The sequence below is a fragment of the Lemur catta genome, chromosome 8 (genome assembly GCF_020740605.2).
Source record: "Lemur catta isolate mLemCat1 chromosome 8, mLemCat1.pri, whole genome shotgun sequence".
Lineage (NCBI taxonomy): Eukaryota > Metazoa > Chordata > Mammalia > Primates > Lemuridae > Lemur > Lemur catta.
Window position 1 is genome coordinate 56,279,513 of NC_059135.1, and position 16,358 is coordinate 56,295,870.

Consider the following 16,358-nt stretch of genomic DNA (forward strand, 5'->3'; position numbering starts at 1 on the left):
TACACAGTGACTTCCCTGTGTTTTTATTAAATAATGACATGCTAAAGGAAATCATCTTCTCAAGCAGACATCCTCTTTGACTGGGTCCACCTTGGCTTCTATTTCCGGGTGAGGGCTCAGTGTTGCATTCTGCCTCGCAGGTTCTGCGGCATTCCTATGCCCTAACTCTCTTCGAGGATTTCGTGTACTGGACTCACGGTACTACTCAAAAGGTTATGCAAGCCAACAAGTGGCATGGGGGCAACCAGTCAGTTGTAATGTACAATGTCTACCGGCCCCTTGGGATTGTTGCGGTTCATCCTTCGAAACAGCCAAGTTGTAAGTGATACAGAGATATTTCCTGCCTGGGAATAGCTTGGAAACATTTATTCTGGGAATGCTAAGTGCACACTATTGCAAATTCGTTTGTTTGGGAATAAATTTTCCTTTTCCCCTTACTGCCCTACTCCAGCCTTTCCCCAGTCCTAACATTGCCATTACTTTTATTTACCATGGAAAGCAAACCTTGGATGTAACAATAGCACATCTGCATTTTGTCATTTTCTTCAGCAGTTGGCCACTGCCTCTGACTTTTCTGAGTCTCAATTTCCTCAGTTGACAAATATAGTATAGACCAGATAGTACCTTAGATGCTCCTATTGCTACCACTCTGTGGTTTAAAACAGCTTATTTTTAGGACTCATTTATTATGCACCATTACCCTGTAGGTGCTCTGCTATGGGCCCCCTGAGCCATCCTAAAGTGTGTGGTGTGGTGATGTAAAGATTTGGCCTTAGTAGTGTACTTTCTAGTGGAAGGGAGCGGTAAATCACTTAATCTTCCCTTAGTCCTCTCTACTCAAAACCCTCCTATCATCTTTTATCACACTTCAGAATCTGGCTCCTTCTACTTCCCTGTTATTCCCACTGCATTGGACTTCACTGTGGTCTGGAAACACACCGGGCACCTCTGAACTTCTGTATTGGCTCTTCCCTCTGTCTAGAACATCTCTTTTCCAGATCTCTGCATGAGTCTCTCCTTCATGGCATTTAGGATTCTGCCCAAATGTCACTTTCTCAGAGAGTCCCTCCTGAAACTGCCTAACCTAAAATAGCTACCCCTCATAATTCTTTTGCTCTTTACCCTCGGGTCCTGAAATCAGACTCTCTCTCTCTCTCTCTCTTTATGAGTGTAGTTCTGTCTCTTTTTGCTAGAGTATATACTCCACTTTTATAGCATCCTCTGTGCTTAGCAGGGTGTTTAATATGTAGTGAATACTTAATAATTTGTGGATGAATGAAGGGACTAATAAGAATACATAGGATCTAGGGAATACCCTGTGAACATGTTAAGGGGATGTTAAGAGCATGCGTACAGGGTCCCTCTTTTCAAGGAGCACAGACACATGGAGATGTCATCAGTAGAAAAATAAAAGATTATTATCTAACCCAAACCTGGGCAACACGAGGTAAATGTCAAGGTCACACAGCAAACACACAACTTTCATTTAATGCAAAAAGACCTCTTTTAGGTCAGACAAGGAGACATACTATTTAGCATCATATTTCTATTACTAAATTCCAGATTACTCAGTGGCTGTTTGTTCATAATCCAGTTATAGACTGGATTGATCTGTGACCTTGGGTAAGTCGTTCCTCTCTCTTGTGCCTCTTAGGAATTGTATGCTGAAAGCATAATGCTAGGGCTGGGTAAAGTAGTTTAAGGAAGACAAAACAAAAGAAAACAATGGAGATGACTTAAAGTACTTGAGTCTCCAAATACTGTGGGCTTCCGGGAGGACGCTAACAGCATGACTCCGTTTTAATTTTAACCCAGGAGATTTTCCGTTCACCAGTGCTTACTCCTCTTCTCTTTCTCATATAGCCGTGAATCCATGTGCCTCAGCCCACTGCAGCCATCTGTGCCTGCTTTCCTCACAGGGGCCTAATTTTTACTCCTGCGCTTGTCCTTCAGGATGGAAGCTCTCTCATGATTCTGTGAACTGCTTGAGAGGTACAGTACACTCCTTCAGTGTGCTCCGAAGATGGAGCTTGTCATAGTTTGTGCCAAGCAGCGAAAACGCTAAACCCACTCGCGACTGAGCGCGTACTGTGTTCCTTTTGATTGTGCACGTGTCTGTGGAAGGTGTGCGTGTGGGGTGGTTTGATTGAGTGCCTCAGTTGTAACATAGTTTCTGTATGCGGAACTAATGTTGTCTGTGCATGTCACTAGACAATCTGTGCCTCATGTTTTCTTTCACCTGGCTGCAGTTAGACATTGCTGACCAGCTATTGTAGTGGGAAGTTCCACAAAAAGTTCTCAATATTTGTGTGTGGCTTCATTTTTTCATGTCCATTGTCTTATTTTTATTCTCATAACCAGTAGTCAGTGATGAGTGTTCTGGCCTGGGTCTTCTGACTTTGCTATGACCATGTGATACTTTAAGGAGAGCTGTCTCTGTATGAGATATTTTGTGGTTATTTGAGCAATTTAATCGTCATTCCATCCTAGAGACATTTTACTGAGTCAATTGTAGAGCATGCGGAGAATTATACTAAGTACTTTAGGGAGTAAGAAAGGAAGGAAAAGATGCTATTTCTTTCGGAGTGTGTATTTGTGTATAATAGACCCTTCTTAAAAATCATTCTTCATTGCTCAAAAATCTAGAAAGAACTCTAAACTCAAGTTTCTTTCATTTCTCAGTGAAAAAGATTGAATGTGTTTTGATGCTGATAAAAATACCTGTAGGCAAGTTAAAATGAAATGTTTAATGACACCATATTCCGAAATTAAGAGATAATAGAGTCCTAATCTAGAGGGAAATTTAGTTTTCAAATGGGAAATATATACTGAATCCAAGAAATTTATACTGTTTACAGATTATGCAGACATAGGCTTACTGAAAATCAAATTCCATCAGCATGTAATGTTGTGCAATGATACTTTCATGATGAAAGATTTTAATTATTTGTAATGCTTACAAAGGGATTGGCATTTGCCATTCTTCCTCAGAGACTTATTATGAACCTAATCTTTGTTGACATTGTTTAATTTAGTATGTCCTTAGAGTCTTTCAGGAGAAGATTATACTGGATTATAGACGTTTTGGATACAAAGCATTCATTCACTGCTGAAAGATTATTGAACTGTGCATTGGGGATTGCTGTAATCAATATTACTATCTGATGATGATTGATAAGTATAAATTCTAAATAGTATCTTTTGTTGTTTCACAAATAATTCCACTAGTGGTTTTTCCATGGCTTGAATTCACTCAGGTGGAACTTTTCCAGTATTTCCCAGTTGAATTCTGAGCACCAGTTAGGTAACTGAGTGCCAATATACGCTAACTAAAAAAAGGTTACACATTTTTTCCCAACAAGAAGTTTAGAAGAGTTTTTAACATTTATAGATGCAAACATTTTACTTGATTTAATTGTTCAATAGCCTTTAAAATGTTGTGTACTATGTGTCTGGAATATAATTGGAAGTGCTTGTATGAGACAGTTAAGGGAAAAAGCAGAATTGTCCAATATCAGCTTTGTAAAAACATGCAGTCAAAAAGTGGAAGAAAACACAGACAAATGCCAACAGTGGTTACAGTTGGAATAAGGGATTATGAGATATTTCTACATTTTTCTAATTTTATGTTATACAATTTTAAACTGAGAGCTTTCTCTGTATGAGACATGATTTTTATTCTTCAGAAAATATGTTCCCCATAATGCCAGAACCAAATAAACAAAACTTGAGTCAAACATCTCCTCAGCACCCCCTAAAATAACATCAAATACAATATAGGTTTCTGACTCAGTCTAAGGGACCAAGGTGCTTGCTTCAGTGATTATGTACAAAATAAGAAGAAAACACTCCTTGGCCTATTCCAAGAAAGGGTGCAGTGCAGGTCAGTTATGACTTAAGGATGACCTAGGCTAGGGGGGTTGTTCATAGATGTTTCCCTTTAATTACTACATTGATCTCTCATTCCTGGCTATAGTCTGTTTATTTCTCTGCTCTGCTAACACTAATGTTAATGGGATAATCTAGTGAGGAAGACAGACACTAGTTAAATAACAATTGATGGGATTATAAATTGTATTTATTTATTAAAGTTTCTAGGCAATGCTTTATGGTGTTGTTTATTTTCTGAATGTGTTTAAAACTAGTAAACTGCTGTACACCAAGAATAGTCTAAAAGTTTTCTTTCAGTTTTTTCCTTTTTTTTTGCAAAACCCAACTCTCCTTTCGTCGAGTTCAGTATTAGTGAGGTTTGCCTGTGTGTAGAAATGGAAGAACTTCCTGACTGTGAAGTTTAGCAAACATGGATGGTATATCCGTGTAAGTAGAGAATTGATGAAAAGTAAGATAAATGCCAATCTGCCTTGGAAAAATCCAGACAGTATCGTATGTGGGGTTGGAGGTCTTGTGACTCAGCAACCCACTAAAACCCTATGGAAGACCCATGATTGCCTGATGAAATATCTACTATACATGTATTTATCACTACAAGGCTGCAATGGCATTTCAGCCTGTACAATGGTAACAATCTACTACCTTCCTTTACTCTAAATGTCTTGGAATAGTGGGATACAATTTTGACTGACATTCTGCTACTTTCACAGATGATCAACCTTTCCTAATAACTGTAAGACAGCGTATAATTTTTGGAATCTCCCTTAATCCTGATGTGAAGAGCAATGATGCCATGGTCCCCATAGCAGGGATACAGAATGGTTATGATGTTGACTTTGATGAAGCAGAGCAATTCATCTATTGGGTTGAGAATCCAGTAAGTTCTGAATAACATCGAAGTATATAATTTATTCTTGAAGAGCCTGTCTGCACTGATACCCTCTTATAAACAAACTTTTGTTGGAGGGGTAACAGGGAAATAGTCCAGAAATGTTTTTTGATCCAGTGAGGGATGTAAATGTGAACTTGGCCTGGAGCAAAGATCAAAAAACTCTTTAGTTTTAGAACAATAAACAAACTTAAGCTATTTGTATTATTTATTCATTCAGCAAGTATGTAATTAGTGCCTGTAATTTGCCCTGCACGGAACTCCCTGCTCCTAACTGCAGAATACATGCCAAGAAGCAGCAGTCACAAAGCTTGCCCAAGATGAGTTTTAAGCTAATAGAAAATACCAGACTAACTTGAAAATGACCATAATGCAAGACAATAGTAGTAGGTCCCTAAGGGAATTCCAGGAAAGCATTTGATGTGGCTGCTGGGCTTTGTTCAGAATCTGCCTCCAGGGTAAGAATAAACACTTCTCCAATTCCCTTCCCTTGGGACCTTTTCTTCCCCCTTCCAGCGATGAGGAAAGGGCAAGGAGAATATAAATGAGGAAGAAAGGAAAGATTTTTGTGTTTGATGTTTGTCACCCTTCTGCAAAATATACTCCTGGCTGCTGTGAGCTAGGCTGACACCACGGCACTCACTCTAGCCTGGGCAACAAAGCGAGACTCTGTCTCAAAAAAAAAAAAAAAAATATATATATATACGTATATGTATATATATATATACTCCTGGCTTCTGATCCACATCTGTGACTTGGGTTTTTTTTTTTTTTAATGATTCTTATGCCTGTGGTTGTTAAGAAATATCTCTGTAGTCAATACCAAAGGTAGCCTGAATGGTAAGCCTTGTGTATTCCTGTGACACACTTAGAAATCAGTGTTTTTAAAATGTTGTTGGCGTTAGCATCATGCACGTTGAGCCTACCCAACAGTGCTGAACCTTTGTTTGCTAAAGAAACGCAGCAGCTGGCGGTAGCCACCACGAAGCAAGTGCTTTTATGCAGAAGCTGTGATCTTGAAGCACCTCACCTCCTGTCTTTCTTCCCAGGGTGAAATTCACAGAGTGAAGACAGACGGCACCAACAGGACCGAGTTTTCTTCTGTATCTATGTTGGGGTCTTCTACAAGCCTGGCCTTAGATTGGGTATCAAGAAATCTTTATTCCACCAACCGCGGAACTCAGTCAATCGAGGTAACGATTCCATAATACTATTTACACACACGCTGGTTTCAGATTCATATAAAACCTATTCTCAGTAAATGCTCTCACGGATTTCGGGATTATTTTTGAGCAAGAAGCAGAAGGTAAGAGATGTTAGTGTTAACTATCAAGGTGTCTAAAGCTAAGAAGGAAAACCACCTTAAAAATGAATTCTTGAAACTTGCTGCTGCCTTATTTTGTTGCCTCCTCATTATCTATACCACCTTGTTCCTATAAAACTACAAAAATACTACAAAAGTATTTTAGGTAATTTATAAAATAATACATAGGAAGATAAGTAAGAAATTATGTAAGGTATTCAACATGAAGGGAAGATTATGGTAGGCAGGGAATTTTCATTATTTTTCCTCATCTAATCATTATTTCAGTTCTCAACCAAATTTATAAGTTACCTCTGTTCTTAGATGGAAATCTTTTTATGACTCCAGTATAGTTTTTCTAACAGTGAAACAGAAAGTAGAAACATGATTCTAATTTCGTTGATACTCTCCTCTTTGAGATAAGTGTTCTTTTTTCTCTAATTCCGAGAAGAAATTCTAGATGAGATGCAAGTATGAAATCACATGGTGTAAGTAAATCAGAAGTAACTTGATTAATATGGGTTTGCTCCACTATGGGACAAGGATAAAACATGTAAGGGATTATTAATTCATAGTAATTTTGAAAGTGAAACCTCCTAAAGCAAGGAGAGGGTTTTGTGAGAGGGACAGTTAGTAAAGCCCTGCAGAGTGACAATCCACTGCTTTAGGTGGGCACCAGCACATAAGCTGGCTGTTCTTTGGGACATTCAGACAGATCCTGAAGATGAAGAAGGCACACAGAAGCCTGGTGGCTGATTTAGAGTGGTTTCTACAGGAGGAGCTCACACTGGAACAGGTGCTTTATAAGGGTCTTTCGCAAACAAGACGCCATTTCATCTTCACAACATTCCTGAATAGCCTACTCACAATGAGAGGGAATTTGCAAGATGCACAAATGCTAACTCACCGAATATCTCAAACTAGGTAGAATTGTCAGGTGTTAACACTAGGGGACCCTTGAAGGCTGATCTGGTTCAAGCCCTTATTTTTTTATGTAAGAAACAGGCCCACAGAAGCTAAGAAATTGGCTTAAGTGGTCGGCTTCACTGCCCTGATTCTTGGACAGTGTTCCCTCTTTGCTCTGTTATAAACTGCAACTCCGATGATCCAGACTGCTTTGACCCTCTTTGACAGGGGCAGAAGATATTTTTCATAATTTCAACTAAAAATATCATCCTCCCATCAAAAGATAGGCAATAGTTGCTGCCTAAGACCTTTTTAATACCAAACTCACATCTCTCTCAGTGCAAAGCAATCTTAATTCCAAATGACAGTTAGTATGTTCTTATACTGTCTCTTAGTCTCTTGCTTGGTAAATGGGTTTTTTTTGTTTTAACTTGATAGTTTTCAAAATTAGAAAACATGTCTTCCCGTCAGTGTTGGGTACAGTAAAAAGGCAGCCAGGTGGAAACTAACTGAGCATGTATATACGGGTATGTACTGGTAAGGCCACTTTAAGCACATAAGCCACCAGTCTGCATTTGTGCCTCAATACAGTGTCGTACAGAGAAAAGATAATTATATTTCGAGCTCAAAGACCTGGCTTTGTGTCTGCTCATTTTATTCCTTCATTTAACAAGCACCAGTAAATGCTTTCTATGGATCAGTCCCATGGTTGGTCCTGGATATTCAAAGATGAGTAAAACGCATTTCTACCTTTAAGTCGCTCACAGATCTGAGAGACAGACACATAAACAAATACCTGTGCTCCAGTGTGATAAGAATGGTAAGAGCAGTGCCTAGAAAGTGCTAGTGATTTGGGGCAGAGGTAAAAATGAGGGAAGGTTGAGAATGCAGGCTTCCCACTAGTGGGTATTTGTGAGCAGAGTCTTGAAGGGTGACTAATAAGTCCCCCCTTATCTGAGGGTTTTGCTGTCTGAGGTTTCAGTTACCTGCAGTCAATTGTGGCCTGAAAATACAGTACAATAAGATATTTTGAGAAAGAGAGAGAGAGAGAGAGACCACATTCACATAACTTTTGTTACAGTGTATTATCCTTGTTCTATTTTATGATTGGTTATTGTTTATGAATTAAACTTGATCATAGGCCGGGCGCGGTGGCTCACGCCTGTAATCCTAGCATTCTGGGAGGCCGAGGCAGGTGGATCGCTCGAGGTCAGGAGTTCGAGACCAGCCTGAGCAAGAGCGAGACCCCGTCTCTACTAAAAATAGAAAGAAATTATCTGGCCAACTAAAATATATATAGAAAAATTAGCCAGGCATGGTGGCACATGCCTTTAGTCCCAGCTACCTGGGAGGCTGAGGCAGTAGGATCACTTAAGCCCGGGAGTTTGATGTTGCTGTGAGCTAGGCTGACGGCACGGCACTCAGTCTAGCCTGGGCAACAAAGCAAGACTCTGTCTCAGAAAAAAAAAACAAAAAACAAAAAAAAGTTGATCATAGGTGTGTATGTACGGGGAAAAAACAGTATATACAGAGTTAGTTCTTCAGTACTATCTGAGGTTTCAGGCATCCCCGGGTGGTCTTGGGACATATCTCCCATGGATAAGGGGGGATAGCTGTATTTATTTCTGCCAGATGAATAAGTAGGGAAAAGGTATCCCAGGCAGAGAAAAACACTTGAATAAAGTCCCTGAAATATGGAAATGCATTTTGTGACTGCAGACAGCATTGTATTTTGTATTTTCTACACTCATGAGCTACTTGACCTTGGACAAATTACTTAACTTCTCGGAGCCTCTGCTTTCTTATCTATAAAATGGGATTAGTAGCTCAGTCAGTAAAAGTACATCGTACTGTGGTGTCCTTTAAATACAGAGCACTATTTCCCTCAAATTATCAGTATATTTAGAATATCCATAAAAGACCTATGGAAATAATGATCCAAGGGTAAATTGTCCTCTTAATGTTTTTATTGGTTTTTCTACTAGGTGATATAAATTGTAGACAATTCTTCCAGGTGATTTTTAGATTAATTAAGAAAATAGGAATAGTGTCCACTCACTGTTTTCCTGTATAATATTACTTCCAGCGTAAGAATAATTCACATTTAATTCCTTGAAAATAAAATACACTTTAAAATAAAAGAGAAACATTGAAGAAATTGTTTTCCACTAGGGGTAGCTGTGTGCCCATTCACTAAAAGGAATTTTGTAGCTGAAATGTGAAGCTTGCTGAGTGGCTGTGTGACAGCAAGAGCTTAATACATTCCAGAAAACAAGGAAAGGAACTTTCGTTTCAACCAAAGAGATCCTTAGGCCTAGGAAAAGGAGAAAGCTTGTAGCAGAAAGAGGCAAATCAAAAAAAGAAAAATTATCTTATTCCAAGTGGGAGTGAAAGGTGTCAGAAAGGCTGGGTGTGGTGGCTCGTGCCTGTAATCCTAGCACTCTGGGAGGCTGAGGCAGGAGGATCACTTGAGCTCAGGAGTTCAAAACCAGTCTGAGCAAGAGTGAGAGAGACCCTGGCTCTACTGAAAAAACAGAAAAATTAGCTGGCGTCATGGCAAGCGCCTGTAGTCCCATTTGGGAGGCTGAGGCAGGGGAGGATCTCTTGAACCCAGAACTTTGAGGTTGTAGTGAGCTGGGATGACACCACTGCTCTCTACTTGGGTCAGCAGAGCCAGACTCGGTCTCAAAAAAAAAAAAAAAAAAAAAAGGTACCAGACAGGCATGAGAGAGAAAAATTTAGAGAGAATATGTAGAGAAGAAGGTTGTATATGTGTGTATGAGAGAGAGAGAGAAACACAGACACAGATACACAAATAATCTATTTGCATTGAACTGTAATTTTATAGATAAACCTTAATGCAAATGAACAGGCCTTTTTCTGATATCCTATTATTTGTGTCTTTGTCTCAGGAGCATATTAAAATAGCCTCATTCCTATAAAAAAACTTGCCCCTTGTCCAATAAACCATATTTCTATGTGCTGTATCAGGGTTCTGTTAACACTGTGATTATTATAATAATAATTACAAATAGATAATTGGGAAAGCCGTAAACCTCTCTAGGCCTGTTTTTCATCATCTGTAATACAGACATAGTAATGGTGTCCACGTCACAGAATTATTTGTGAGGATTAAACACAACAATGCTTAGTCTGATGTCCGAGACATAGTAAGTGACCAATAAAAAAAAAGGGAGACATTTATTGAGCACAGTTGTGCTGGGTGCTGTGCTAAGTGCTTTCTCTGTATTACCTTTTAATCCTGTGAGCTCTAGGCAGAAGGCACCACTATCACCCACACTGTACTGACAAAAAAACTTAAGTTTAGAGAGGTGACTTTAGTTGCCTCAGGACACATACAGTCAGGACCTGGCAGAAGGAGATTTCAACTCATGTGTCAACAACTCAGGTTGTTGACTTGGAGCAAAATGCGCTGTAACCCTGAGTGAATTTGTACGGTTTTGATGAACTGTGTTGGCAGTGATGGGGCCTCTGAGTGCTGTGGCCTAGCGGGTGGGGTGCAGGAAGGCTAAGGGGTTCCCATTTGTCTTCTGGGGGTTTTCTCTTAGCTTTATCTGGGGGCATTTTTTGCGGTTTCTTCAGGCAGTGGTTCTGTATGTATATCTGTTTGAATCTTTGTTTTATCTGTAAAATTCTTCTCTCCTGAAATTTTAGCTGAATTGAAAGTAGGAATTTGGGAGGTGATTTTGCTTTTCTTACTCTTATTTTGTATTGAGCTGATTTCCTCATAGCCTCGAAATGCAATTAGAGATTATCTGCATCTCATGCAAACTCCCTCTCATTCATCCCTAATCGTGCTTTGGAATTTGTTGTGTATGTAAATTCACCTTCACCTCAGCTTTCTTTGTTTCCCCATTATGAAAGTCAATTCTAATAAGTGATTTTATGCTATAGGTCACAACACTCCGGGGAAATATCAGGTACAGAAAGACACTGATCACCAATGATGGAACAACTCTTGGAGCTGGCTCTCCAGTTGGCATAACTGTTGATCCTGTTCGTGGGTGAGTGTTCGTAGTGGCATGTGTCTTCTATGCAGCACCGTTCTTGTTAATGCCATGATCTGATACAATGGAAGATTTCAAGCTTAGGACATTTTCTTATTTCACATGTCAACATTTGTAAAATATCAATCTCAGTGAGAAAGAGAAATAGCTCTGAGCTGTATTTAATGTGAAAGATATAATTTGCATCTTGCTTTATGTTCTTCAGTGTAATAACACTGGACTTAAATTTAATCCCAAACAAGCTAGAATTTCAGGGAATTTAAAATAGAATTATAAGAATGAGGCCATGTGCGGTGGCTCTCAGCTGTAATACGAGCACTTTGGTAGGCTGAGTTGGGAGGATTGCTTGAGGCCAGAAGTTTGAGACTAGCCTGGGCAACATAGTGAGACCCCATCTCTACAAAATATTAAAAACTTAGCCATTTGTGGTGGCACATGCCTATGGTCCTGGCTACTTGGGAGACTGAGGCAGGAGAATCGCTTGAGCCCAGGATTTTGGTGTTGCAATAAGCTACAATGACACCACTGCACTCCAACCTGGGTGACAGAGCAACTGTATCTCAAAAACAAAATTATAAGAATGGACATTATATTCTGATGTTGAAAAGACACAGGAAGCTCTTAGGGAGGATATAACATTTGCAGATAAACCTTGAAGGATGAGAAGACGTCCAGTAGGTGGAGAATGGGTTGGAACCAGGGAGTGGTACTGGAGGCCAAGGGAGCAGTGAGGGAATAGAAGCGTGGTGGTGTTGAGCATGACTGTGAAGACTGTGGAGAGGACCCGAACCAGAGGCTCTGAGTAGGCGCAGTTGACAAGATGGGAGATATAGCAGCTAAGGTCATTTGGGGACAAATCATGGAGGATCTTTAATGTCATGCTGAGGAGTTGGACTTTATTCATTGGAGTAATATGGAGCCAGCAGGGAATTTTGAGGAATGGAATAATAAAACCAAATCTGTATCTCAGAAAGATTGGTCAGGATTCGAGTGGAGAGAGGCAAGAAGCAGGGAGCCAGTTAGGAGAAAATGGTCTTAATGGATATAGGCTAGCGTCCTCTGGTCTGTTTGATCAGCTATTCATTTTGTTGAACTACTATACTGTATTATAAACCAGAATAATAAATTATAAAATAAGAGCATTCATTTTTTTTTTTTTAAGAGATTGTCATGTCATTCCAGGCGGATTTTGACTTTCTGCTTGAAAATCATTAGATTCTTAGGCTTGGAAGGGAATTGAAGGAGTAATTTTTATGAGCTCTCTGCTTTAAATAAGGATGACATGCAAACCAAATCCAATTCTTAAAGGGTACACAAAGCAAAAGTTCCATTCTATTCTTGCTGGCTTGTCCTAGTTTTCAGTTATTCTTTCTAGAAGAAGGAACATCTTAGATTTAAAGTTCCACTTTTGAAACTTAAGGTTGCCCACTATTCATTTTTCATTCATCAAAGACATTTCTTTATTGTGCACCTGTTGTTGGGTGGTGTATTAGTTAAGATAGGTTAACTGTTGAAGCAAATAAACTCGAAAATATGTAATGGCTCAAAGAAAATAGAAATTTTTATTTGTCTTTCATATGGGTATAGGGTTTGGCCAGAGGATGGGAGGAAGTTTTACTCTACATAGTCATTTGGGGACCCAGGCTGATGGGGGCTCTGCTATCTTCAGTAGGAGGCTTCTGAGCTCATTCTGAGTGTCAACATATTTTGAGTGGTAAAGGGAAGAGCATTCAGGAATTTGCTGGGAAGTTTTCATGGGGCCAGGCCTAAAAATAGTCCACATCACATCTGCTCACATTGCTTAAGCTAGAATTCAGTCACATGACCACAACTAATTGCAAGGAAGGACTTGCAGTCCAGCTTTTTACCCAGAAAGAAGAGGTAGACATTGATTTTGGCATGTGGAAGTATTCTTTTTAATGGAGCCACAGTGGGCAATTTAGGGGGTGGATACAATGATGATTAAAGATCCAGTTTGTAACCTCAAGAATTTATACCTTAGTAAAAAGGGTAAAACCTAGGTATGACTAACAATAGTCCAGGTTCATATATGCTTAAGAGCTATAAGGGAGTCTAAAAAAATTGGGATGATAGTGCTGCAGAGAGAAGACTTTTCAGCTTGGTGGAAGTGATGTCATTTGGACTGGATCTTAAAGCATACATAGAATTTCACAAGGTAGAGCTGGCTTTGAAGATACCACCCATGATACGATGGTAGGAAAGTCAAGAGCAAAGGGGTAGAAAAATAAGGGGTTGTTCAAGTAACTAAGAGCAGCCCCATTAGGCTGGGAGGCAAATGAAGAGCTTAGAATTTTGTCAGAGGAGGTAGGAGGAGAAACAGGACAGAGACTTGTATATATAATGTCTTGGATGCTCAGCAGAGAGAAAGTCTTGAGAAAGCCTTGATCAATGCTAGGGAACCAGTTGCTGCAGAAAAGTATCTCTGTAGATGATCACTAATAAGGGACTGAGACAATTATAGAGTCTCTGGTGACATTTGAGCGAAGATGTTCAGTAGAGATAGAAGAAGTTAAAGAGTGAAAGGAAGATGATGAAATGTGACTACTCTTTTAATTGAAAAGTTAAGGAAATATAAACTTGTAGATCAAAATGTAACAGAAAAATACCTTTTAGAATAGGGAAATCTGAGCATATTTTTAGGAGCAGATGAAAGATCAATGATGAGCAAATAATTGATTGAGTGTGAAAGTTATGGAGAAAGAATTAGAAATTTATGAAGAATAGGAATAACTTGAATGAGCCGATTTGGGGAACATTATATAAAGTCAGCTGGGGATGAGAATGCTCAGCTAAGATTAGGGAGCTTACCTTTTCAGTGAACTCAGAATTCACATGAGTTTTGTGCTATGTGCAGCAAACACTTTGTTGCCTGGAATGGGAGAGGAGAAAGAAAAAACATGGCAGGAACTCAGGGTTGGAGATTAGCAAGTTATGCACAGTGGGAGCCCAAAGGAATAAATAAGAATATTATTGAAATGGTTACATATGGTATGATGTCCAGATATAGAGGGATTGGTGGTTTGGGAGCTCAGGCAGCATTTAAGGGCAAAGAACAAGTTTAATAGGAAAAATAAAATTGGAGCAAGGAAGAGATGGGAGACTTTGGTCAAAGCAAAGAATTTCAAAGTTTGAGAACTTAGAGGCAGAGAAGTTTAGAGTTGAAGATGAAGTTCATGGGAGGAGTGTGTTGATTTGGTGGTGGAAGAGGTATGTGAATAAAGACTATTTGAATTAAGGAGTTTGAGGACTTTTGAGAAAAGAGAGTAGAATGATTGTCTATTGAAGCTGTAGCAGGAGGGGAGATCAAAAGGAATTAAAACTTGTCTTCAAGTCTAGAAGTTATATCTTCAGTGGAAATGGAAAGCAGCCCTTTGTACATTTTAATGAATTTTCATATATCGTGGACTGGGCAATGCTGTGCGGTGATTTATGGTTCATGTGTACATATGTATTGAGTACAGTTCATTGGTATCACTTTGAAATAGAAAGAAAAAAATAAGTCATACATATCCCCTGTCAGCTTGCTAATGGGATATCTCTCTCTTAGTGAAGTGTTTGTTACTCATTATTTCTCCTACTTTCTGCATTCGTTTTCAAAACTCTGCATTTTTCATCACAGAAATCAGGTTAGGTCATTAAGCAGCAGGTCTTGTGGTTGATGGTGATTTGGAGAAGAATTAAATAAGAGGTCTGATAAGTGAACAAGGAGGTACTTGACAACTTTTCGCATTGGCTTTGGCCTTCCCAGTGTAATCAGAATATGCGATTCTCTAAAGATGTTGCTGTAGGCTTATTCTTTGTCACATGTTTCCTACATGTCTGACCAAACTAGAGATTCAGTCGCCAGTGGAAACCTGAGCTTCTTGTTTAGACACCATTTAAAATGGCCTCTACCCCAATAATAACTAGGAAATAGATGTTGACAGAACACTGGTTAAGTTCTCCTCCACACTGTATGCAATAAGGCATTGATGTTTCAGACTTTGTGTATTGGATGAGAAGCATCTTGAAGACAAGAAATACAATTTTTTTTTTTTTTTTTTTGAGACAGAGTCTCACTTTGTTGCCCGGACTAGAGTGAGTGCCGTGGCGTCAGCCCAGCTCACAACAACCTCAAACTCCTGGGCTTAAGCGATCCTCCTGCCTCAGCCTCCCAAGTAGCTGGGACTACAGGCATGTGCCACCATGCCTGGCCAATTTTTCTATATACATTTTTAGTTGTCCAGATAATTTATTTTTATTTTTAGTAGATACAGGGTCTCACTCAGGCTGGTCTCAAACTCCTAACCTCTAGCGATCCACCCCCCTCGGCCTCCCAGAGGGCTAGGATTACAGGCATGAGCCACCGTGCCCGGCCACAAATTTTTGTTTAAATGTTTACCTTATAAATGTCATTCACTCTAATCCACCTTCTGTTTTGTTAAATGCTGATGTTTCTCATGGTTGTAGGAAACTGTACTGGTCAGACCAAGGAACTGACAGTGGGGTTCCTGCCAAGATCGCAAGTGCTAACATGGATGGCACATCTTTAAAAATTCTCTTCACTGGGAACCTTGAACACCTGGAGTTTATTACCCTTGACATTGAGGAGCAGAAAGTCTACTGGGCAGTCACTGGAACAGGAGTGGTATGAGCACCCTTTCAGTATTTTGGTCTTTACTGCTGAGCTTGTGTGATTGATACTGAGTGTTCTCAGTTGTCTGGCAGTGGTTCTTGAACAATCTTACTTGGCACCATGTACCAATGTTTTATTGCCGTTTCTCTGATAACTTCTCTCCCTTGAGCAAATCTCGCTCTAGTTGAAGTCCAGTTCTTTATAGCACATGCACAGTTTAACTGGTCCTGGTCACCCCTCCTTCGGCAGCTCCCCTCCAAGCTCATTTCCCTGTGCCCTAGCCTTCTGGAACTTCGGTCAGTTTCTGGGGCATAACACGCTCTTGTAACCGCTGGGTTCCCTTGTCGAGGGAGGCGTGATGCCAAACCTCGCTTGTCTCTTTCACCAGTACGCAGCTCAGATGCTGGCACAGAGGGGGCACTTGAGATGGGTTTTTGGAGTGAAATTAAACCAGCTACATCTACATTTTGTTCTCCTTCCAGAAGAAGACTACTTGTCATTTCCTTCAGGAACTTTATTCTTGTGAACTCTTTTCTAGTTTACTGAAGTCATTTGGACTAAAGTTTGTTACCTGTTCTAATATAACAGCGCCATCCTTGGCCCACTTCCAGCCTTGCTGTCTTCTGTGATTGTGTGGGGCATCTTTCCTATCCTCATTACAGAAATTGTTAGTCAGGATGTTAAACTCAGGGTCAGTCAGCTCCT

General features: G+C 39.8%; 1 protein-coding gene across 1 annotated transcript in view; it reads left to right on the plus strand.

Moving 5' to 3' along the window:
- The window catches only part of LRP2 (LDL receptor related protein 2), a 195,954-nt gene that overhangs the window by 102,372 nt on the left and 77,224 nt on the right, over positions 1–16,358 (plus strand). Inside the window, exons 30-35 of the mRNA XM_045558741.1 lie at positions 141–318; positions 1,864–1,992; positions 4,602–4,768; positions 5,830–5,973; positions 10,905–11,014; positions 15,488–15,665. Coding sequence (XP_045414697.1) covers positions 141–318; positions 1,864–1,992; positions 4,602–4,768; positions 5,830–5,973; positions 10,905–11,014; positions 15,488–15,665 — 906 coding nt within the window. The remainder of the gene's footprint in view (positions 1–140; positions 319–1,863; positions 1,993–4,601; positions 4,769–5,829; positions 5,974–10,904; positions 11,015–15,487; positions 15,666–16,358) is intronic.